This window comes from Typopeltis vanoorti, chromosome 4 (genome assembly GCF_054136105.1).
Source record: "Typopeltis vanoorti isolate ZY-2024b chromosome 4, IOZ_Tvanoo_1.0, whole genome shotgun sequence".
In the NCBI taxonomy this organism is placed as follows: domain Eukaryota; kingdom Metazoa; phylum Arthropoda; class Arachnida; order Uropygi; family Thelyphonidae; genus Typopeltis; species Typopeltis vanoorti.
The window spans coordinates 106,342,497-106,368,029 of NC_143552.1; the positions used below are offsets into that span (position 1 = coordinate 106,342,497).

General features: G+C 36.7%; 1 protein-coding gene across 2 annotated transcripts in view; it reads right to left on the bottom strand.

The window, feature by feature from the left end:
- Hacd2 (3-hydroxyacyl-CoA dehydratase 2) overlaps nucleotides 1-25,533 on the bottom strand; it is a 226,783-nt gene that overhangs the window by 152,669 nt on the left and 48,581 nt on the right. For both annotated transcript variants that reach the window (XM_090391398.1, XM_090391399.1), the window contains exon 4: nucleotides 8,355-8,412. In XM_090391398.1, the coding sequence (XP_090247524.1) occupies nucleotides 8,355-8,412 (58 nt within the window). The remainder of the gene's footprint in view (nucleotides 1-8,354; nucleotides 8,413-25,533) is intronic.

Here is a 25,533-nt window from a genome sequence, read left to right on the forward strand (position 1 = left end):
AGTCCAAAGGTTACAGAGTCATAAAGCAAGGGAGTGGCTCGCCCCAAGTAAACAACGTGACGTCAGCGTACGTGCAATAGCGGGGGAGAGATATGGACACCATGACGTAGTAGTACGTGTGAGTTGGCTGGACATCGAAAAGGGCGAGAATCGCCGAGAAGGAAAGAGGGAAATATAAGGGTCATGCGGCCCTGTAACAAGGCTTTTTGTCCCTGGATCTCCTGTGTGTTCGTCTCTCGTGGTGGTGTAGGGTGCGAGTGCCCTCGATGTCAGACGGCTCCCGATAGGCAGCTACGGTCTTGGCGGCCGTATTCTCCATGAAAAGAAGCAAGTCTGGCTGTCCACAGAAGGCCAGTTTCCTGTAAATCTATGAAGCACTAAAGAACCGAAAAGGGAAGATAAGTAAACCTTGTTCTGTGTTTCACAGAATATGTGCCATGTTAATATGTTATGGAAAGGGAACATTAATGATATAGGATAAGATTGTATTGCTATCAGTTTAGAGGGATATTGAATTTAATCTTACTATCTGTCGTTGTGTTTAAGTTCGCTTTTATATTGAATGAGATTAAGGATATGTTAGAGTAAAGAATTGGTAAAATATAAAGAGATTGTGAAAGATATGAATGTTATCTTGTGTAGTCTGACAGAGCTACGGAGTTTTAGATTGAATGTGATAATAGTACATGACTAATGCTTTAGCGGAGGTTAATATAATTCTTACTTTAGGAAGCTACTGTATAATATTTTATGAGTGTAATAGTAGTGTTTGAATATTATATACCTTGTCTGGAACTCAAGATGGGATTATAATTTATGTTATTATGTGTATCAACTTTTGAGTATAATAAACCTTGCATTTGATTCTAACAAAGACTTTCTGTGATTTCTGGAATTCGATGAACCGCTTATAAAATATTAATGCGAACCTATGCGGGATATTAGAAAAGAGTAAATTTTGGTCACGTCTGCAGAGTTGATAGGTATCATTAAGTACTGTCCTGAGATTACCTCTTGGTTGTTAATATTAATAATCTAATAGCGCTAAGTGGCACAGCGAAACAAATAAATTTCTTGGCGTTTTACGAGAGGTAAATCTCAGACACTCTGATATGCTGGTACTGCCTCGTTCTCGAGGAAATTCCATTGTCCCTCAGAGGTACCACGTGCTACACGATAGAGTGTATTACGGAGATATAGTACAAAGGTTGAAAATAGTTGTGATAAGCAAAATCGGTGACACAACATAAATGGCACAGCCAATACGATATTGGTAGAATAAGGTTAAGATAGAAGAAGGTTTAGGTTAGAAAGGATTGAATAAAATACAACCATTGTACAATAAAAACTAGAATTCGATACAACAAACTCTAACCAACCTAAAGATACATAGATGCATGCTGGCTCGACCATCGCCCGGTCAAACAAGGGTCGCGCTCACTATTAGGGAACCAAAATAGCGAAAAACATGCTATTGGACAAAACATCACCTAATAGACAGGGAAAAAAAACATAACAAGCATAGGAACATGGAATGTAAGAACTCTTCACCAGGAAGGAGCATCGGAAATACTACTGCATGAATTAGACAACCACTGATGGAAAGTGATTGGACTCTGTGAAACGAGCTCAAAACTCTCTATTATCCTACAATCCTAGGATAATTAAAGCAAGATTTAAAACATCAATTGGATCACTAACTATTATTCAAGTATACTCACCAACTTCGACATCATTAGAAGAAGACATTGAGGAGTTCTATATAGATTTGCAGAAAGCAGTGCAGCAGACATCAAGTCAAGATCTCCTAATTGTAATGGGAGACTTAAATGCAAAAGTAGGCAAAGACTGGGATACCTGGCCAAGAGTAATCCGAAAATTCGGGTATAGAGAAAGCAATGAACGTGGCAAAAGACTGCTAAACTTCTGCTCAAATAACAGACTAACAAGAACCAACACTCTCTTTAAACATCCAACACCCCAAAGAAAATGGACATGGACAAACCAAGAATATGATAAACTATATTATTGTAAACCAAAGATGGAAAACAAGTATCCTAAACTGCAGATATCCTTTTCTGCAGATTGTGGATCAGACCATAAGTTAGTATTAGCAAACCTAAGAATAAAGTTAAAATCTGGAAGCACTTTTAGAGTCAAAAGGAGACTGAATGTAAAAAAACTACAAGACAACAATATTCTAAGAAAATATCAACTAGAACTAGATAAAAACCTGAAGGAACTACCAAAACAGAATATAAACATCGAAGAACAATGGTGCAAATTAAAGGAAATAATATTAAATTCGCCAGAAAAAACAATCAGTTACACGGAAAGAGGAAGTAAAAAGGATTGGATCTCGAATGAAGTAAAAAGGTTAAGCAATCAAAGGAAAAGCATAAAACTAAAACAGAGCTATAACAGAAATGAATATAATAGATTAACCAGAGAAATTAGAAAACTAGTTATCTAGTTTTCTAATTTATAGTTTTCTATATCAGACAAGAATAACTGGTTAGAAGAAAAATGCAAAATGACAGAAAAGCTGTCAAAAGAAAATAACCTTCATGGATTATATAAACAAATAGACCAAATTAGCAAGACACGGACAACAAAAATTATAATGATCAAAAACCAAGAGGGATAACTAATTGAAAGTAAAACAATGGACAGATTGGAAGAATACTTAAAAGATTTATATAATAAAAACAGCTCCCAGGATATTATGATTCCAGCCACTGAAATGGAAGAGGAAACAAATATCTTTACCAAAGAAATAATAGCACACAGCATAGAAAAACTCAAAACTAGGAAAGCACCTGGCATTGATCAAATACATGCAGAATTCTTAAAAGCAGGAAAGGAACAACTTTTGGAACCATTAAAAACATTATTTGAAAGGATCTATAAAAACGAAGCAGTGCCTACTAATTGGACCAAATCAGTCATAACTTCTATATACAAAAAAGGAGATAAAACAGAATGCAATAATTACAGAGGCATTAGCCTCCTCAGTATTCCAAGTAAGGTTTTTATGAAGTACTCCAAAAACAAATTAAGCCATATATAGAACTGGTACTAGAAGAAGAACAAGCCGGTTTCAGACCAGGGCGAAGCACAACTGATCAACTATTCACCTTAAGACAGATAATAGAAAAGACACTCGAGTACAACCCAAGTTGCTACATAAATTTCATAGACTTTCGTCAGGCATTTGATTCAATTTGTAGAAGAGAACTATGGAAAACTATAGAAGAATTTGGAATTCCCAACAAAACCATAAGAATAATAAAGAATCTGTATGAGAAATCTGAAAGTGCAGTACAAATGGAGGACACTTTAACCAACTGGTTCCACACACAGAGAGCGGAGTAAGACAGGGATGCAATCTGTCACTAGACCTGTTCTTACACTGGAAGAAGCAACCAATAAGGCCTTAAACAATGAAGACTTCAGAATCAAAATATATGGGAAAAATGTGACAAATTTAAAATTTGCAGATGACATTGCATTACTTGCAAGCACAGAAGAAAATCTACAGCAAATTTCTGATAAAAGGAGGAGTGTATAAAATCTGGATTAAACATAAATATAGACAAAACAAAAATTATGCAAATAGAAGCACCAATCTGAAAACTGAAATCGATAGTAAGAATCTAGAGCATGTACAAAACTTCACCTACCTTGGAGGAGTTATTGAGTACAATGGTGAAATTATAAAAGATATAAACAGACGAATCAGTCAAGCATCCCAAACTTTTGGATGACTTAATAAAATATGGAAGTCAAGAGACATCAAACAAGTAAAAAAAATAAGAATCTATGAAACAATGGTCCTCCCAATACTCCTCTATGGAAGTGAATGCTGGAATCTCAAAGAGGCTGAAGAGAAAAAATTATTAGTTACTGAAATGGGTTGGCTAAGAAGATTACTTGGAATATCTCTGCTGGATCAACTAAAAAACGAAGACATAAGGAAAAAACGACTAAAACAAGAAATAAAAATAATAGAAAAAATCCAAGAAAGAAAACTGCGATGGTTTGGTCATGTGACCAGAATGGGAACAGAAAGACTACCATCTAAAGCCCTGAATACAACGATGGAAGGTAAAAAATTCAAAGGACAGCCCAGAGTTAGATGGATAGACAAAATAAAAGCGGGCCTGAAAACCAAATCACAACAAGCGACACCAAACTGGACAGAATTGTTTGGACTCTCCTGGGACAGACAGAAGTGGAAAGAGTTCATTCGGCCTCATTATCATCCACATAGATGATGGAAGAGAGGAGAAGAAGATAACATCATCAGCATAAAGCAAAGAGCTGAGATTAACACCTCCAATTTTGATATCAGATTTAATACCACTTTCCTTCATAATGTGATCCATATAGTTCACATGGCAGAATCAATCAATGTTTTCTTCAGAGCTTGCCACTGAATCTCCAAGGTTTGATTCCTGTTCTCAAACTCTTTCATTTATTTCTTGAATAATGTTTGTGTATTTTAGTTGACAGCTCACATCTGAGAGCTGCTCAACTTTTATTCGCTTTAAAACTTTCTTAAATGTTATTCTTTTCAATATGAAATTCAATTTTATCCTGCTCAAGACTAAATGGTGTTCACTTCCAATTTCAAATCCTCTGTACACTCTGGTGTCCTGCACAGTAGGAAAACATCACTATCAACAATAACATAGTCAATGAGACATTTCTTATTCCTTGCCTCTTCTCTCCATGTGAATTTGTGCACATCTTTATGTTGGAACATTGTGTTAGTAATAACCAATCCATGTCCTGAGCAGAAATCCAACAGGTATTTGCCATTATTATTAGCTTTGCTCTTTTCTCTGAATTTTCCCAAAATATTTTTGTATGTCTGACAATCATTTCCCACTCTGCTATTTAGATTCCCAACAAGGACCAACTTTTCATTTTTCATGTGTCAGTTGCTTTCTCTAAAGCCTCAAAACATTCCTCCACTTCTACCTTAGTAGAACCTTCTGCGGGACCATAGGCACAAATAAGTTTCATTGTCCAGTTCCCCATTCTCATATTTGCCCACATCACTCTACTTGAGACTGCCTGCCATTCAATAAGATTGGCCTCGTATTTAGTGTTAAATACCATGGCTACTATTTCTTTTCCTTGATTATTATTGCCTGAATATAACATGTTGTATTTATTGCTCAAAAAGATTTCACCAGTTTTTGTCTTTTCTGTTTTAGTCACCCCTATTATGTCGATCTGGTACTTATTTCAATTCCTCAGCTCCATTTCTTTGCCATTCAGGCTTCTTATGTTGATAGTACCAATCTTTAACTCTGGTGATGTTGAGTTGGGGTGTGCTTTCAGATTTGTTCTAGTAGCTGACTTTTTGCTGTTTGCCCTGGTTCCCTGGTGAAAACAACAGGGGTCTTGTTTAACCGAGCAAATTCCCAGCCGGCATGAAATTCTGTCATGTACTATTATTTGAAATTTTGGTTTAAGCCAATAAGAATACAATTTGTTTGGCTAAATCCCAAATTGCCAGCCCATCCTCGTCCGTTCAATATCCGGGTAGATTCAATATCCTCACCTTCTCATGGTATACCCTGTTAGGTGAGGATTGGACATTGGGTCAGAAGCCCTGGTCGGTTCTCTGCATTCCTTTGAAGGCTATGTAGAGGTCTCCTCTCAGTTATATAGCTTTGATCCTTAAGTACCCCGTTATTAGCGGCTGTGATTGGTTATTGTGTGAAGCAATTCAATTGAATGTTGCCATTTGTCATGAGTCTGTTGTTTTTGTATTGTGAGTTTCATCTGTTTTGAGTGCATGAAGTGTGAGCTGACATGTTCAGGACACTGATATAGACAATATTTTAATATACAATTTTCTATAAATAATTTATAACCTTTTTTGTTCATATTTACATGTCCCGTTTTCTACTAGAGCTTTTGGATTGTATGGTTATAGTCAAAGGAGGTTGGAATTTGTGTATAAATAGTAAGTAAAACAAGCTATATCAGCCTTTCTTTGGTTCAACCCATAATAATTTCCCAAGTGATTACTTTATCTGATTTCTGTGCATACTATATGGCTGTGTTTAAAAATTGTATCAAAATTCAAATCATCTATGTCTCACTCTAGTATTTGCCAATGATAATTTAATCTCACCACAAAGCAGAAATCCTTTGTGCTTCTTACATAAATGACATGCATGAATCAGCTATTGTTCATTTGACTTTATTCTTTCCATATTTAAAATTATATTAATTAATAAATTAAAGTATTCCTCAAAGTTATCCTCAAATTAATTGCACTGGACCAATTAAGATGAGCACATCAATAAAAATGCAATCATACAGTCAAATTGACGTGAATTTTGTAGTGCAGGTTGCATAAGCCCCATAACAGCACACCCACCCTAAATGGACACGAGATGCCAGTGGTAACGTACTTCAAATGCTCTGCACACTCTTAGATCTTGAACTAGCATGAAGATATCAATATCAACAATGACGTAGTCAATGAGACTTTTGTTATTTCTCGTGTTGTCTCTCTCTCTCTCTCTCTCCACATGAACTTGTGCAAATCTTTATGTTGGAATATGGTGTTAGTAATGATGCCTGTGTCCTGAGCAGAAATCCAGCAAATACTCACCATTATTTATTAGTTTTGCCCTTCTCTCCAAATTTTTCCCAAACGTTCCTATATGATTGGTGGGATTCATTTCCTACTCTGCTGTTCAAATTCCCAACAAGGAATACTTTTTTCCATTTTCTTTGTCAAGCTGCCTGTTCTAATGACTTAAAAAATTCCTCCACTTCTTCTTTAGAAGAACCTTCTATAGGACCAGGCACAAATAAGTTTCATTGTCCATCTCCCCATTTTGAAGTTTGTCCACATCACTCTACTTGAAACTACCTTCCAATCAAGAAGTATATCTTCATTTTTGGTGTTGAATGCTACTGCTACTCCTTCATTTCCTTGATCATTATTGCTTGAATATAACATCCTGTGCTTATTATTTAGTAAGATTTCTCCAGTTTTTGTTTTCTTTGTCTCAGTAATGCCAATTATGTCAACATGGTACTTTTCCATTTCTTCTACGATTTCCTTTCCATTAATACTCCTTATATTGATGGTTACTATCTTCAGTTCTTCTGACATTGTGTTTATTCTTCTTTTAGATGTTGAGCTGGAGCTTGTTTGAGTAGCTGACTTTTCACTGTTCTCCCTGGTTCCCTGATGAAAACAGTCAGGGCTTTGTTTGACCGAGTGACGCCCCAGACAGCATGAAATCTCAAATACATATAAGGAAATATCATTTGCATTTGTAGCTTAAGTTAATAGATAGTACAATTTGATTGGCTAATTCCCAAATTGCCCAAATGACAGATATCAGAGTTCTGAGAAAAAAATTAAGGATGTGAAAGATGGCATCAATAACAGAATCATGAAAAATGAAGATATTAGAAAGAAACTGAAAATTCTTAGCATTCATGAATATGGTCACTTGCACAGAAAGTGAAAGAAAAGTAATGCATTAAACTTCAAACAGGTGCTTAATGCAAGCATATCAGGTAAAATATCCAGAAGGCCTGGACTAAGGTCTATGTAGATGAATGGAATTAGTGATGTAATAGAAGGCTGCAGTGTGAAATTTGATGATATTTAGGCCTTACAAATTATACACTCTTTGAGAAAATACCAAGAAAGGATGATAATGATGACAACAATGAATTGTATACTATTCCATTTAAAAGGATTCCAATATTTTCATAATAAATAATTTCTGGTATATGCAATACTTTCCATGAAGAATAGTTGCATGCTTATGTGTGTGTGTGTGTAATTTTTTCCCACAAATCTAGCTATTAACATTTAAGATGGAATGAATTATTCATTTTGAAACACATAGTAGTATATCATCTCTGCATGCTTGATTTCTTAAAGAATGAAGATTGTTTTTTGTTTTTCTTTAAATTGAAAAAAATGAATTTGGGGGGGGGGGGAAGAATATGCGCTTACACACATGCAAACACACACACACACACAGAGAGAGAGAATTTAGTTAATTTGTCTAAAGTTAAAAGAAAAATAAGAAATCTTAGTCATTATGCAACTAAGGTTATGAAGCTAGCATTATTATATATATATATATATATATATATATATATATATATATATATATACTGAGTGTGTTGTTCAGGCTGTTTTAGAGGTGAAAAATCTGAGTTCCCATAACAAAAACTTGCCACCTCCACATGCTTACATTTTCAAACATAAATAATTTTAACAAAGTGCTTAATTTTTAATCTGAATGAATTATTTTATAAGAAATTATATAAAAATAGGAGAAAGAATGCCTTACCTCGTTTTTGTGCCCTACTCCTCCTTTTAGCATGCTCATCAAGAACATTAAGATAAGACTATAAATGGGAAATAAAGAAAAATAAGTAAATTAAAATTTATAAATATTGCAAATGACGAATTTCAACCCCCCCACACACACACACAAGCAGTTTTAAGAAACCAATCCTCAATGTGAATTTAAGAAACCACATAACCTAAAAAAAAGTATGCTGATGACAATCGCCTTATTATCATCAGCATACTGTTAGTTAATACATTTGCTTCAGTAGTTTGTTTTATAAACTGTAACTACATATGAAAAAAAAAAACACATATACAGGGTTTAGGTGGAACTGACTAAAGCAAGGATACAAGGTCAGTTAACTGAGGACAGCGGTTATTAAACTGTCTTCTATACATCCATGATGATTCTGAAAACATTTTGTTAAAATGCATGGTAAATGACTTATGAGCCATGATTTGATGGTATTTTTATTTCTTAAATTCCTCATCAGTATTAGAGATGCTTACATAGGTGACTCCTCAGAAGGCTGAATGTAGCACTGCAATATCAAGTATGTCTAACAATTTCAGATCTTTTTTCTTCGTAGGGTTTTAGTTTTTTTGTCAGTTTAACAATATGTATTCTTATTGAGTCTCAACTGGATTACAAAGGATGTCAAAATAATGTGTTTCATTATGCCAAAAAGTTCACCTAAAAGTTTCATAAACATAAAAATGAAGGGTTTCCAAATCTTCATTTTTATATTTATGTTTACAAAATTGCCTTGTAGTAATAGACTGAAGTTTCATTACTAATAATAATATCTTCGAAAAATTGGGCAGGGTGTGTAGTATATGTGCCTCTGAGATCTGAGTAAATCCTGGGTTTCTAAATATTTCATCCCTTTCATAAATAGTGATGGTACATATTTGTACCATCACTATTTTTCAGGTATCCTAGTTTTTTATTCACACTTGGCTATTATGTTTAGAGCATCCTTCTAAGCATAATATCCAAGTGTGAATAAAAAACTAGGATACTAGTTTTTTATTCTAACTAGAATAAAAACTAGACTTTCTAGTTTTTATTCTAGTTAGAATTTCTAACTAGAAGAAAAAACTTCTAGTTAGAAATCATCCATGTTAATAAATAGTGTGTTCACTTCTTTTACCATAAGAACATATGAAAACCTATTTTGTAGAAAGAAGCTCAAAATACTTTGGCTTGGCTATTTATCTATTAAAAAATCAATACATCTAAATTTTCTAACCAAGCAAGTCAATTATTTCTGCTTTAAACTGAGATTCTGAAAATGATATTGGAAAGGAGCTGACAGTTGTTTGCTAATGATGCAGCAAGAGGCAGAGCAATCAGAGATAATACTGATATATAGCATTTACAAGGTGATTTGAATAGGCTGGAAGTGTGAGCAAATGATAATGGCTGTTAATTTAAAGTTAGTAAGTGAGAAGCTAAGCACTTTGGAGTGATGAGATTTTCAATGACATATATTGATCTTTAGTGATGCAACAGGCAGTTGATAATGACCATATTTCAGACATTTAAAGCAGTGTAGAGGGTTTGGGATATAGAGCTTTACTGGACAGTTGAGATAACCTGATTTTTGACAGATATAAATAGTTTTGGTATGTTGAAGGTAAGGATGAGATTCCTGGTGATAAAACCAGTACCGATCCCTACATATAATGATTCTTCTTATGGAAGTCACTCCTTGATCCTTAAGTTCAGTGCAGATCCTCTGATCAGAAAGATCAAGGAGATCCCACTCTAATATTACACCTCTAGAAAAGTTTCAAGTTTTGTAGGGGATAATCGTAACTGGTATTGTTCTGATAGATGTTACATGAAGTAATTTTTCGGATTGTGCTATTGTAACTGTTTCAATAAGGATATCTGCTGAATGCAGTTTTTTTTTTACAGATTTTGGAGATCCTGCCAAACCCTCCCAGATAAAGAAGAGTGATATTTTTTCCAAGTGATTGTGCCTCTGTTGAATGTAGGATTAAGAAAAGTTGTGTTTTTGTTGCAGCTTTATATTTTAACTTTGATTTTCTGTTGATGGTTATGATTTCTGAACTGGGTTCAGGCTTGTTGACGGGACCCCTGATATACAAGAGCATGAATAATTATTCATACTCAAAGGGAGGGTTGATTCAGTGCCAGAGCTTCAAATCCACTATGGAACCACATATGAATGCCTACTCTCTGAGTAGGCATTCATATGTGGTTCCACTCCCAAAAATTCCACTCGGGAGTGGAATGACAGGGCTATCCCAAACACTATACCAGCACCACAGCAAGAATTGGGGCTGTTTCTGGATTATGAGAAAGGAGACTTAACATGACAATGTTGACACTTGCAGGCAAGCTCACAAAATGATTAATCCTAGCTGGATACTCCAGGACAGTAGCGTAAAACTACCAGGACCCCCCCCCCCCCAATCACCATCACTGGGACCTCCCAGTGATGGTGATCAGGATGATAAGATAATAGTAGAAAAAGGCTCAGGAGAAGTAGAGCAAAGAATAAGAACAAAACAGGGACAGTATTATCACTGGGAGGTCCCCCTCCACCATAAACTCTCATATCATGTAGTTACAGGGATTGAATGTGAAGGTTTTAATATTTTCAGGGAAGATAGAGAAGGCAGGAATGGGGGGGGGAGGAGTACTGTTGATGACTACAGATGAATTGTGACCAAAGAGAATAGGAGACAGGCAAGAGGGTGGCTGTTCATTTGAAGCAATCTGGTGTAAAATAAAGATCGATAAGACAAAATATACAGTAGGCCAGGGAATTCCATAGATGATCTGAAAGACATGCATCGCCAAATTAGTACAATGAGTACAGGTCGAGCGATTATTATGGGGGACTTCAACTATGGAGATATAGACTGGAAGGGAGAAAGAAAGATCATATGGCAGAAAGGAAATAGAATTTAGACACCTGCTGATGGATAATTACTTAAGATAGCATGTTATGAAGGGGACTAAGGGTGGAGGGGGGGGGTTGGACCTGGTCATAGGATCAGAAGAGCTATCCATAACCAAGTTGACAACATTACCTGAAATTAATGAACGTGACCGTGCGGTCTTGACTTGGGAAATTGTAAAACATGAGGAATATTCTATCAATAAGGGATATTTGTGGAACTACAAGGCAGGTGATTATGGCATGCTTAGGAAGAAGCTTAAATCTGTACCATGGTATAAAACACTGCAGGTTAAGAATGTTAGTAGTGCATGGATATAGTTAAGGGTCATCTAGAGGAAGCAGTATTAAATTGTATACCTAGGGTAAGGAGGGTTAATCGGGTATGAGTTAGATAGATGAATAATATTAAGCACGAGCTGCAGAAGAAGAAAATGCTGTGGAGGGTATATAAAGAGGAAGGTGACTAGCAAACTCATGAACAGTACAAGACTCATGCAAGAAAGGTGACCAGCATGGCAAGGAAGGCAAAATCAGATTATGAGAAGAACTTAGCCGAGCTGGCCAAAGGAAATCCCAAGGAGTTCCTTCATTATGTGGCAAGTAAGAGGAAGAATGATTATGGAAGATTAACCTTAATGAGCGATGATGGTCATAAGGAGACGGAAGTGGACAAAATAGTTGAGTTACTGAGTGATCACTTTCCAAGCATATATCTCCGTAGTGAGGCTACTGCTTTAACCTATATGACAGACACTAATATGGGAACAAAGGTGGATGATTTCATATTTATGAATTTAGGGACACAAAACATATGCGTTAAAAAGATTACTTTAATGATTATTAATAAAATAATAACTTGACGTTTCAACCCCTGTATTGAGGTCATCATCAGAAGGATACATGTGTATAGGAACCAAGCTACATGCTGTTGCACTCTATAAAGGTAAATTAACTCTATATTGTTAATTAATCTTTTTCTTAGACTGACCTCTAGTGATAAAAAAATATAAAAAAAAAATAAATAAATTATAAATAAAAACTACAATAAACTCTGCTAAAGTCCTCACATACTAAGATTCTTCTGGAATTGTACAGTTCATATTGTTATATTACAATTATCTTCTGGATCTGTACAGTACAGGGGAAAAAAAAAAACTTCAAGTCTTCCTGTATTGAGAACTTTTTTCTTTGTGGTTGCTATGAAGGTGTCTCTAAATTCATAAATATGAATGCTGATCACTGCGTAACCTTAAAAGAAAGAGGTGGATGAATTGGAGCTTAAGATATTGCAGAATCTCAATGTAAATACAGCTATGGGATTAGATGGGATATCAGGTAGGGTTTTGCGAGAATGTGCAAGAGAACTAGCAATGCCTTTGACTAAGCTGTTTAATTTAAGTCTCAGCCCTGGTAGAATTCAAAGGGAGTGGAAAGAGAAAAAAATTATTCCTTCGCATAAGGGAGGTTCTAAGACTACAGTAGCAAATTATAGACCAATCAGTATTTCAGGTGTGGTGGTGAAAGTACTAGAAAAATTGGTAAAAAAGAGAATTCAAGAATGGGTAGATAAAAATATGATACTGTATGAGGGTCAAAATGGTTTTGTGAAGGGTCAGTCAGGCTGTAGTAATTTACTAACTTTTTATAATAGAGTAACAGCTAAGTTGGATAAAGGAAATGGCTACACGATGATTTTGTTGGATTTTGCAAAGGCATTTGACAGAATACCACATGGAACACTGTTATGCAAATCAGAACAAATGGGGATGGATATGACACTGGTTAAGGGGATAAGAGGATGGCTGCTGGACAGATATCAGAAAGTTGTATATGGAGGGGCAGAATCGAGACAAAATCAGGTGACTAGTGGTATTCCACAAGGTTCAGTGCTGGGACCATTGCTGTTTAATTTGTACATAAACGAAATAGGAAGTAACCTAAAAGGAAATATTCACTTGTTTGCTGATGATGCGAAATTAGGAAGAGTAATAGTTAATCAAGACAATGTGGAGAGCTTGCAGGATGATTTAAATAGCCTGTCAGTATGGGCAAAAGTTAATGAGTGTCAGTTTAATGTCAAGAATCGTACAGTTATGAACTTTGGGATAAATAGATTACAAGCTGTTTATCACATTGATGGCACTGTGCTCCAGGAAATAGATGAAGCTAGAGATTTAGGAGTGGTGGTAGACAGAGAGTTAAAGTTTAGAGGACATATTGCTAAGGGAGCACATGAGATTACTTGGCTAAGGAGGAATACATTAACAAGTAGAGACAAGAGGTTGTTATTTTATTATTATTATTATTATGTAACACCTCCAGGGAGTCCAAAGACTCATCGAGGGAGGGCACCTTTCTCCACCAACCAAAACTACCTCCATCATCTACACCAATGCCATCTACCGCTGACCACCATCACTAGTATTTTCATAGACAATCAGAAACATCCATGCCCATGGCAGGATTCGAACCCACAGCCTTTTGGCTGGAGAGTGGATATGCTAGCCCCTCAGCCAACCAGGCCGGCTCTTATTCCTCTTTATAAGGCCTTGATATGCCTACATTTAGATTACTGTGCTCAAGTCTGGTCTACTGGGTTTCTTGGGGATGTGGAAGCAGTGGAGAGGATTCAGAGACAAGTGACCAAGATGGCGAGTGGCCTGTCGAATGTGCCCTATGAGGACAGATTGAAGGTGTGTAGATTGCAGAAGTTGGTTGATAGGAGAAAAAAGAGGAGGGGATATGATAGAATCATTTAATTTATTTAAAGGATTTTTATAGGATAGATGCAGGGGAAATGCTTCAGCACTTGGCTAGAGGGACCAGAACATCCCTGGAAGTTGAATAAAGGTGTGGTCAGCAGGGGTGTAAGGACTAGATTTTTTGCTTGGAGAGTTGTGAATGAGTGGAATGGGTTGCCAGTGTCAGTTGAGTGTTTTGTCAGTTAATGGGTTCAAAGAGAGGTATGATAGATTGTGTCTATAGACTGGGTCTCCCTCAATGAGTTTGACTCCATGGAGGTGTCCATATAATAATAATATCTGTGCCCTTCCCATATGGAGAAGCCACAGATATCAGAGTTCTGAGAAAAATTAGGGGAGTGAACAAAAGACATCAATAATGGATTCGTATTAAAAATGAATCTATTAGGAAGGAAGTTGACTTTTTTTTTTATCATTCCAGAATGTGTAAGTAGAGTTAATCCCAAGTAGTATGATCATTTAACTTTTTGAGCAGTGATGCCATATATATGTCACCATGATTCTATCTCTGAAATGATATTCAGAGATGTGTGTGTTCAACTTTTAACTACTGCAACAAAGCCATTAATTTTCATCAGCTTTTGAGCTTTTGCAGGGAGGTGTGTTGCCATCTCTCTCTTAGCAACCCTACAATGTTTTCATGTATTTCTTCTATGTATGCCATAGAAGGTTTGCAGTAAACAATTTTCTCTATGACTGTGAAAACAGTATGAATTGGCCATCTGCCAAAAGCATACAGCCACTATTACGGGAGGAAAAAAATTATATTTTGACTTGAATCACATTATGATAATTTGGATTCATATTAACCCTCTCATGCATGAATTTTTATGTTCATTTATAAAAAATTATAATGATGATACAGTACCATTTAATCTTACAATATTACCATAAATTCATTAATTTTGCTACACTTGTGCCCTATATCTGTTAAAAATGATGTCATGATCTGAGGCCCCTTATGCATGAGAGGGTTAAAGTAAACAAGGTTCAGATATGATTTTGAATGCAGTGATGTGTTCAATATCACAAAAACTTTTGGCAACAATGCTGTGCAAGTTGCTGATAACTATGCATGCAGCAGTTGGCAATGAAGTCACCAACAACCACGTGATTGTCAAAGATTCAAGATGATAAAGTTTCTCAGTCAAAAAACAGTGAAAAAAAGGACCAAATGAAGCTGGAAAAAATTTTGTGGAATGATTTTTATGTATCTGATTTGCCCTTTTGAAATTTATTTTGAAATTCAATAATATTGAAATTCTAAATATAACTATTAATTTTGAGGAAATTACAACATATACTGAATGGCCCATAAGCAATGAAGGAGTTTAAACATTTAGTAACTTTTTTATTTATTAATTATTTTTATTTTATTTTATTTATTTATTTTTTTTGTTATAACAAAATTCAGAACCTGGAAATTTTTTTTATTATCATTTATGAGTTATTCACATTTTAAATTCCTTCATGACTTATGGGTCACCCTGTATATTAATCCTATCGCTGCTATGCTGAATGCTGACCTTTAGATGATCCTTTCTGCCATCTCAAAGGCTTCAGCAGACAGTTTTTTTTTTTTCAAAAAAAATGACAGCCTATTAAAAAATTCAGCTTTCAAGCTTCAACAACCTCAGAAAATCACCATTGTAAACATCTCATCCTTCACACAACTAGCACACTCGCTTGTGGCCAAAACTATGGCATCTGCACCTATAAAAATTCATGCAAAAAAAGATCATGATACAAGTTGAATAAGGACAGCCTTATCCATATTGTCAATAACATCAGATTAGAAGTAGCCAGTATATTTACACAGGCAAAAACCACTGAAACACAACCTCTCGAGGAAAGAAAGAATATGAAACTCTACAAGAAATAAACAAACAATAGAATAGTAATTATGAAAGCAGAAGGGGAAGGAATGCCACTTTAGTTTTAAACCAAAACGATTACACAGATAAGCTTGCCTCTCTACTAAGAAATTGCTCCCCACCTACCTTTAGACTATGATCTTACCAATAAACTAAAACCATTTAACCCTAGAACTGCCCCCCCCCCCCTGCCCATCCCAAAGATATGGGCCACCAAAAAATCGATAAACAAAATGTGCGATTAAGTCCCATTGTGGATGGCTGGCATTGAATCATCCAGATAAAAATTAGTCAAACATTTAGAAAAAGACATTAAAAAACTCAGTCCACTTTAAAGCCAGTACAGAAAAACTCACATTCCAACACATTGGCATAATTGTCAATTTTGATGTCTCTTCTCTATTCACCCATGTCTCACTTAAAGATACCTTAGAACTTATCCAAGCTATATTTCCTCACAATATCTCAACCCTATCAGTTCACCATGAATTCTATTTCATTTGGCTAGGAAAATTTTATAAGAATATAGAGAGAACAGACATGGATTCACCACTCTCTCAACTCCTGGCCAACTATTTCATAAAGACTTTCAAGGAGAAAGCCTTAAACTCTGCCCACCTAAACACTATTTGGCTATGTTACGTAGTTATACATGGCCTGGATGTTCTCAACATTTTCCTAACACATCTAAATAATCAATATCCCAGGATACAATTAACCTTAGAAAAGGAACACAACAACAGTCTCACATTCCTAGACACTCTGATTGCACACCAACCTGATGAATCCATGGCATTCTCCGTTTACAGAAAACCCACACAATACTGGTAGACATTTACCAGAAGTCACACCACCCCACCTTCCAACCAAATTGGATTATAAAAATCCAATGTTATTATTATTAAGAGGGAGTCAGGGACTCATCGAGGGAGGCCACATACCACACGCACCAGCTATCATATTTGTTCTTCAATTCATTTGCTGCTTGCACACACAACATCCAATGGCAATCCATTCGAAACCACATCACTCTATGAGAGAAAAATCTAACCCTCACTCACATCTTGGCGGTATTCATTCTCAGCTTCCAAGGATGATCTTGCATCCTTTCCCTACCCTCCATAAAATGAAAAATTCCATCAACCAAAATACTGTATGACCCTTTCAGAAATTTGTAAGTCTCAATCATATCACCTACCTTTCTCCTGTTTGCTAACGTCTGCAGCATACAAATTCTCAATCTGGCTTCATAATCACTATTCCACAATTCTGACATTTTTAACACTCTCTTCACTGTATCACAATCATCACAGAAACAAGGAGACCAGACCTGCACACAATAGTCCAAGTGAGGTCTTATCAAGGCCTTGGAAAGAGGCAAAATGACCTCCTTATCTTTACATGTGAACATTCGTTTCAGTATTGCAATTATTATTTGAGTTGCATTTGCAATCTCTGCTACACAACCCCCTGAACTTCAACTTTCTATCTACTAAAACTCCAAGATCCCTAGCTTGATCAGTTTCTTCTAGCATAATCCCACCAATATAATAGGACACTGAACATCTAATCACACCAAAGTGCATGACTTGACATTTATTAACATTGAACTAACGCAGATTTTCATATGCACACAATTCCAGCATATTCAAATCATTCCGCAAGTACTGCATATCAGCAGTGCTCCTGATTATTATTATCTATCTTTGCATCATCAGCAAATAGCTGTATGTCACATATCAAATCCTTCCCCAGTGTCATTAATGTATAAATTGAATAACAATGGACCAAAGCCTGGTCCTTGAGACACACCACTGGTTACCTTGAACCTTGTAGACTCACACTGCCATATACAACTTTTTGATGTCAGTAAGCCATCCTCTTATTCATGCTAATGTTTATAATCCAATCCCATATTCTCTATTTATGCAACAGTCTTCCATGCTGTATTCTGTCAAAAGCCTTAGCAAAATCCAAAACTATCATGGTGTATCCATTCCGCTTGTCTAACTCAGTGGTAGCATTATTATAGAATGTGAGCAAGTTGCTCAACAATGACCTTCCCTTAGTAAACATATGCTGTTTGTTACAAAGTAGAGATTCAATGATGTCAACCCATTTCTGAATGCAAGCCCTAACCAACATTTCCAAAATCTTCACCACGACACTTGAGATACTGACTGGTCGAAAGTTTGATGCATCGATCTTTGCGCCACCTTTGTGCAATGGGATTATCGTACATTCTTTCCACTCCTATGGAATCTTCGCTGTTCTGAAACTCAAATTATATAGCCAGTTCAAAGGAATAGCCAGTTCAGGTGAATACACTTTTAGCATCCGTGCTGATATTAATTTATGCAAGAGCTCTAGTACTTCCTCTTCATACATGAGTTTCCTTGTACAGTGAAAAGGTAGCAGTGAGATCGGTCTTCGCACCACCCTTGAGCAATGGGATTATCATACATTCTTTATACTCCTAAAAACTATCAACCTGGTATATGTTGCATATACCAGGCTGATAGCTTTTAGAAAAATGCCTTCGAAGATCAAAATATATTATTATTATTGTATGGGCACCTCCATGAAGTCAAAAGACTTATTGAAGGAGACTCTGACTAAACACACAATCTATCATACCTTTCCTTAAACCCATTAACAGAAAAATCATCAAATCCTTTCCTTCATGCTTACACAGTGATTCAAAGACATTATGAAAATTATGGAAACCACTACTGCCTTAGAGTAAAACTTTAGTTTAACATAAACTAAAATAGACACTATGTTTCGACCTTCACATTAAGGTCATCATCTGGAGTATACACACATACAAAAAATAAGCAGAACTATCTACATGGTGTGCTAAAGTTACTGATTAACCGTTAAAACTATTGGCTTGACCTCTGGTGTAAAAAAAACTTACTACATCAAAGCTGGTCCTCTGTTATTATTATTAGGTTACAAAATTAAATTAAAGCTGGAGAACAACATGTTCACATTAAAAAATAAATAAAAAATTATAAACCTAATATAATTTATAGCTAATCAGTATCGATAGTGGCCAATAAAAGCTGAAAATTGCTTAGTCCTAAGTGGGCTGAATGTGTGCAATCCACATTTTTTGGATTTTTATGCCACAATTATTGTAAACATTGGCGTGGTTAATCAAAATTTCACAAGTTTCTTCGAATTTTTGTTCATACCAAGTTTTTGTATGATGTAAAGAACAAGTGCTTTTCCAATCAATTTGGTATAGGGTTAACGTTAGAGCATGATCTGAGAGGCCTGCTCCTCTAAAATTGTTAAATTTAACGTGTCACTTGTGTTCTTCTTGTTTTTTTTTTACGGATAGGAACTGCCGTCCAGTTTCTCCAATATAATTTTTGTTATATAATTATACATTATATATTATACAATACAATAGCTGTTTTTGAGAGTGTTAATGACTCCAACTTTTTGCAAAGGGTGGTGATAGGAATTAGCATATATATATATATATATATATATATATATATATATATAGGCCAGTATGTGTAGGCTTGAGGTAAACAGCGAAGGATAGACTGCCTGAGGGAAGATGTGTAACCAGTGTTTCCATGAAAGGAAGCGAGTTCTGATTTTCGGTTTTAATGGTAAATTGTATATGCTCATGTTGTTTGTTCAGGTGGCTAAGGAATGTGTTTAATGTTTGGCGGCCGTGTGGCCAAATAACAAAAACATCGTCAACGTATCTAAGCCAAACTGTAGGTTTTAAGGTTTTGACATTTCTGCCATTGATTGGGACATTTTCACAAATGTCCCAAGCAATGACACAATCCTTCTCCTACAGAACAAATTTCCGCCTGACATTATGGCTCTCTTTGTCCACGTACTACGTTCCAGTTACTTTGTGTGGCAAAATTATTTTTGCCAACAACACAACCCCCCCCCCCCCACTTAATTGCTAACTTTTATATGGAAGTTTCTGAGCAACATGCTCTAGATTCCTTTACTCTAAAACCTACAGTTTGGCTTAGATACATTGATGATGTTTTTGTTATTTGACCACATGGCCACCAACCGTTAAACACATTCCTTAGCCACCTGAACAAACAACATGAGCATATACAATTTACCATTGGAACTGAAAATCAGAACTCGCTTCCTTTCCTGGACACACTAGTTATACATCTTCCCTCAGACAGTCTATTCCTTCACTGTTTACCACAAGCCTACACATACCGGCCAATATATATATGTATGTGTGTGTGTGTGTGTGAATGTGTGCTAACTCCTATCACCACCCTTTGCAAAAACTTGGAGTCATTAACACACTCAAAAACAGAGTTATAACAATTTGTTCTAATGAACAAGCTCTTAAAGAAGAATTAAAAATTATTAGCAATACTTTTATAAATAATGGCTACAGCAAAAATACTATTAATAAAGTTCTTCATAAAACTACATAAAAAAATAATATAGATGACAGTAAAACCATAGCTATTCCATACATTAAAGGGTTATCAGAAAAAATTAAAAGAATTCTACGCCATTATAATCTTAATGCCACTTTTAAACTGCCTTTAAAATTAAGAAACGTATTCAACTCATCTAAAAATCCTCTCTCCCCCATTGGCACACCCAGGAGATTATTGCATCTGTAACTTACCTTATATTGGAGAAACTGGACAGACAATCCCTATCTGTAAAAAAAGAATAAGTGACACATTAAATTTAACAATTTTGGAGGAGCAGGCATCTCAGATCATGCTCTAACATCCTACACCAAATTGATTGGAAAAGCACTTGTTCTTTACATCATACAAAAACTTGGTATGAACGGAAATTCAAAGAAGCTCGTGAAATTTTGATTAACTACCCCAATGTTAACAATAATTGTGGCATAAAAATCCAAAAAATTTTGGATGGCACACATTATTATTATTATTATTCAGATAATAATAATAATAATAATAATGTGTCTCGTTCCCGTTCTCACTCTCACCACTCAATACTCCATAAGGCAATGCATTCCATGGTTCAACCACCCTCCATGCAAAGAAACCACTCCGCACCCTGTTGCTCACAGTTTCCTTTCGTAACTTCCAGGGATGGCATGGTCTCTTGTCATCACTCCTTCCTGCTGTTCAACCAAGCGAAAGAACTCCCCATTGTCAACCCGGTAACCACCTCTCAACAGTTTAAAAGTCTCAATCATATCACCTCTCCTCCTTCTATCCACCAAACTCTGCAGTTCACATTCCCTCAGCCGATCCTCATAACTATCATTGTACAGTCCTGAAACCATCTTTGTTATCCGTCATTGTACCCTTTCCACAGTTAATTTATCCCCTTCAAATCCTGGGGACCAAATCTGAGAACAATAGTTCAAGTGTGGTCTAATCAGGGTCTTATACAACAGAATGATAACTGCTTTATCTCTGCAGATCAGCATCCGTCTCATTATTGCAGCAATCCTCTATGTTACCTTCACCACCTTTGTAATATGTCCCCTAAATTTCAGGTTTCTATCAATCATCAACCCCAGATCTCGTCTCCTCTACTTCCTCCAGTATAACTCCTCCCATAGAGTATGCAGTGTCCCATCAATGTTTCCCTCAAGACCTTGCATATTGCTGCATTAAACTGACACCCCCATTCATTTGCCCATCTATCTAGCTTATTCAAATCCTCTTGCAGGGCAGCCACATCTGCACTATTACTAATAATCCTTCCCAGCTTCGCATCATCTGCAAACAACTGAATATCTCCTTGCAATCCACTAACAATGTCATTGATATAAAGGTTAAACAATATAGGTCCCAGCAGGGCCAGTACGAGAGTATCTGATGCCCCTAGGCAAAGAATATTTAGGCCCCCTATACATTGTCTTTCTCTCTCTCTATGTATATATATATATTTTGTCATACTCACACAAACATAAGCCCCGACATCTCAGCACCCCTAGGCCTAGGTTCGTGGGACTGGATGTTATTTCACCACGAGTTTTGAGAGAATGTGCTATGGAACTGACAGAGCCTTTGACCTGGCTTTTCAATGAAAGTCTGGCTGCAGGAAAGGTGCCCATGCAAATGCCTTCACTAAGTCTAAGAAAATAGCAGTATATGCCTTTCCCTCAACTAATGCTCTTGTAAAATTATCATAAAAGGCTAGCATATTGCTAAAACAAGAACGCCCCTTCACAAATCCATGTTGACTCTCACAGATAACATTACCCTCATCTGCCCAATGCTGTATACGGTCCTTCACTACTTTCTCCAAGATTTTACTAACTACTGATGACACACAAACTGGTCTATAATTAGACACTTCCAGTCTGCTACTGCCCTTATGCAATGGCACTATCTTATCTTCCTTCCATTCCATGGGCACCTTTCCTGCAGCCAGACTTTCATTGAAAAGCCAGGTCAAAGGCTCTGTCAGTTCCATAGCACATTCTTTCAAAACTCGTGGTGAAATACCATCCAGTCCAACAGCTTTATTGTCATCCAGAGTACTCAGTATTTGAAACACACTCTCCTCTTGTACCTCTAAACCTCAAACCTGCCCTATCCCTCTACCATTAAAAATGACACCTCCAGGATGAAATACTCCAATAAAGTGTTCATTGAACAATTCCACTATGTCCTCTGCATCAGTCACTCTATTCCCATTTTTATCCCATTCATTTCTCCTCCTACTGGCCACATATCTAAAAAATTCCCTAGGATTTTCTTTGGATCTTAGGGTCAATCTCCTCTCATATTCCAGTTTCGTCTTCCTTACCATACTAGTCACTCTTCTGGCCTGTGTCTTATACTCTTCATCCATATTCTCTTCACCTGTCTCCTTATATCTCTTCCATAGCCTCTTTTTCGCATGCAATTCCTGTTTAATATTGTTTGTCATCCACTTTACTCCAAATTATGTCCTCTTGTTCACTCGTGGTATACAACTTACCATTGCTGCTAACAAATATTCTTTCATAATTTTCCACGCACTAATGATATCCTGGCCTTCCAATTCCTCCCTCCATGAAACTTCCCTAAGTTGACGTCTTAGATTATTATAATCACCTGCCTTATAATTCCACATACGTTCCCGTCTCTTTGATACTCCTGCATGTCTATTCATTTTCCAAGTCAAAACCATATGGTCACTCTCTCCAACTGGTGGGAGAGATGTCATCTCAGTTATTATCAACACTTCTGATGCTATAACCAAATCCAAAACTCTTGAACCTCTTGTTCCTTCTATTCCATGTTGCTTAAGACATTTGTCCCTCAAGAATTCTAGAAATTCCATTCCCTTATTGCTACATGCATCTTCCTCTCCCCAATTTATACTACTGTAGTTAAAATCTTCCATAACAATCATTCTTCTTGCACTTGCCAAACTCAACTGTCTAAACATTTCCTGGTCCACACCCTCTGTGCTCCTGGGTTTGTAGCAACACCCCACTAAATATCCGGTCTTGCCCATCTCTACCTCACACTATATGCTTTCAAAATCATTAGTGCCACTGCCTTCCAAAGTCTCCACTCTTAGAGGACATAGGTCGTCACTTATCATAAGCAGTACTCCACCACGCTTTCCCTTCCTATCCTGCCGAAAAATGCTGTACCCAGCGACTTCTATTCCTGTTATTATATCCTCTTCTGTCAACCACGTCTCAGTAATCCCAATAATTTTTGGCCAGGCTGATGCTATCTGCACCACCAATCCCTCTCCCTTAATCCAGATACTCCTGGCATTAGTATAAAGCATATAAATGCCATTGTTTCTATACCCAGCATTATCCCCTCTAGACTCCACTGGGGTCAGTGTTACCTGATGTCGTCGTCCCCTTCTCTAAGTATCCATTCCCACAAGAGGCCACCCCTGCTACCATCCTCCCTGGGACACACTGACTTGTTCAGAACAGCAATCTCTCCAGATGCCTATATCCTTCCTCATTCAAATGTAAGCAGTCTCTTGCATACAATTCCTATCTGTTCTCAAACGCACTCCAAGCATCCACATATTCCAGTCCTCTCTAGTCACACATTCTAGCTATTATGTCATTCAATATCACTACTCTTCTGCTCAGCTCGTCATTATCATACCTAGGCAACACACACATTATCTTTCCCCTCTGTGTCTTCTTTCGTACCACCCTCAAGCAAGAATCTCATATCTCTCGCTGCCCTATTTACACCCCCACTCAAGTCATTTGTTCCCACCATCACAATCATCTCATCCACCTTTTCGCCTCTCTTAACTGCTAAAGCCACACTTTCTATCATTCCTCCTGGCAAACACTCCTAACGCATCCTATCTTGAACACCACGGATCATTGAGTCCCCATACATTATACCTCTTACCATTTCTTCTCTCCTATTGTTTCCATTTTCTCCTCTTCTTTCATTCCCATACCTCTCTCATTCTGTCTCTCCTACTGTTTCCATTCTCTCCTCTTCTAGCACTCCCATAGCTCTCTCTCATTCTGTCTCTCCTACTGTTTCCATTCTCTCCTCTTCTAGCACTCCCATACCTCTTTCTCATTCCATCTCTCGTACTGTTTCCATTCTCTCCTCTTCTAGCATACTCCTCTCTTATTCCTTCTCTTCTACTGTTTCCATTCTCTCCACTTCTAGTACTCCCATACCTCTCTCTCATTCCCTCTCTCCTACTGTTTCCATTTTCTCCATTTCCATATCCGATTTCATTCTCTCCTCTTTTATCATTCCCAAATTTCTCTCCTCTCCTATCATTCCCAAAATTCTCTCTCTCCCTTACTCCAATTTGCCTTGTATTTATTTCTTCCATTCTCCTAATCTCGTCTTTCATACTTCTCCAAAGACAGTCCACCTCCTCTTTCAGCTCCTCTATCTCCCTCTGCAGGTCAGTCACTCTTAATCGAAATTCACTCTCCCAAACAAAACCATCTCCTAAACTTTCACAGTCACTCATGCCTTCTACACTATCAACTATTATTTTCTCATTCATATTTTTTTCTTCCTTCTCTCCTATCACACTACTTGTCTTCCTGTATTCATTTCCCATTCCTGGAGCAACAAGGTTGGTTATTGAGATATCTACTACATTTATTTCCTCCCACTGCCTGCACTTTACGCACCCCCCCCCTCTCTTGGAAGCCAGATATCCAATTCCCAAGATGCATACATGCCGCAAGTACTGCATGCCACAAATTCCCTTATTATATTGCTTATAATGGAGTGCTTAAATGGTGGAGGACTTGGCGACATGCCATTTGCGACTGCAGCTGAATCCACCATCATTCGTTACTGCCGAGGGACTACTAGCATAATCGTTAATTGTTCAAATTAGTGTCAAAAATAAATGCTAAATAAGTATTAGGGAGTATAAATAAGAAAAGTACAAACAATTATTTTTCTTATTTAATTGTAATTACAATTTTATTTAGTATACAAAACATTAAGTACACTAAATAAAATGAAATAAAACTAAATACAGCAATGAAAACTTAGCTTTGTCTTGTCTTCCACCGTTATGCATCTGACCCCACCTTCTCGGTAACCAAAATACACTATATCGCAACAATAATTAACTTTAAAAAACAACCACTGAAGTACACTCGTATTCCAGAGAAACAATTTAGCACT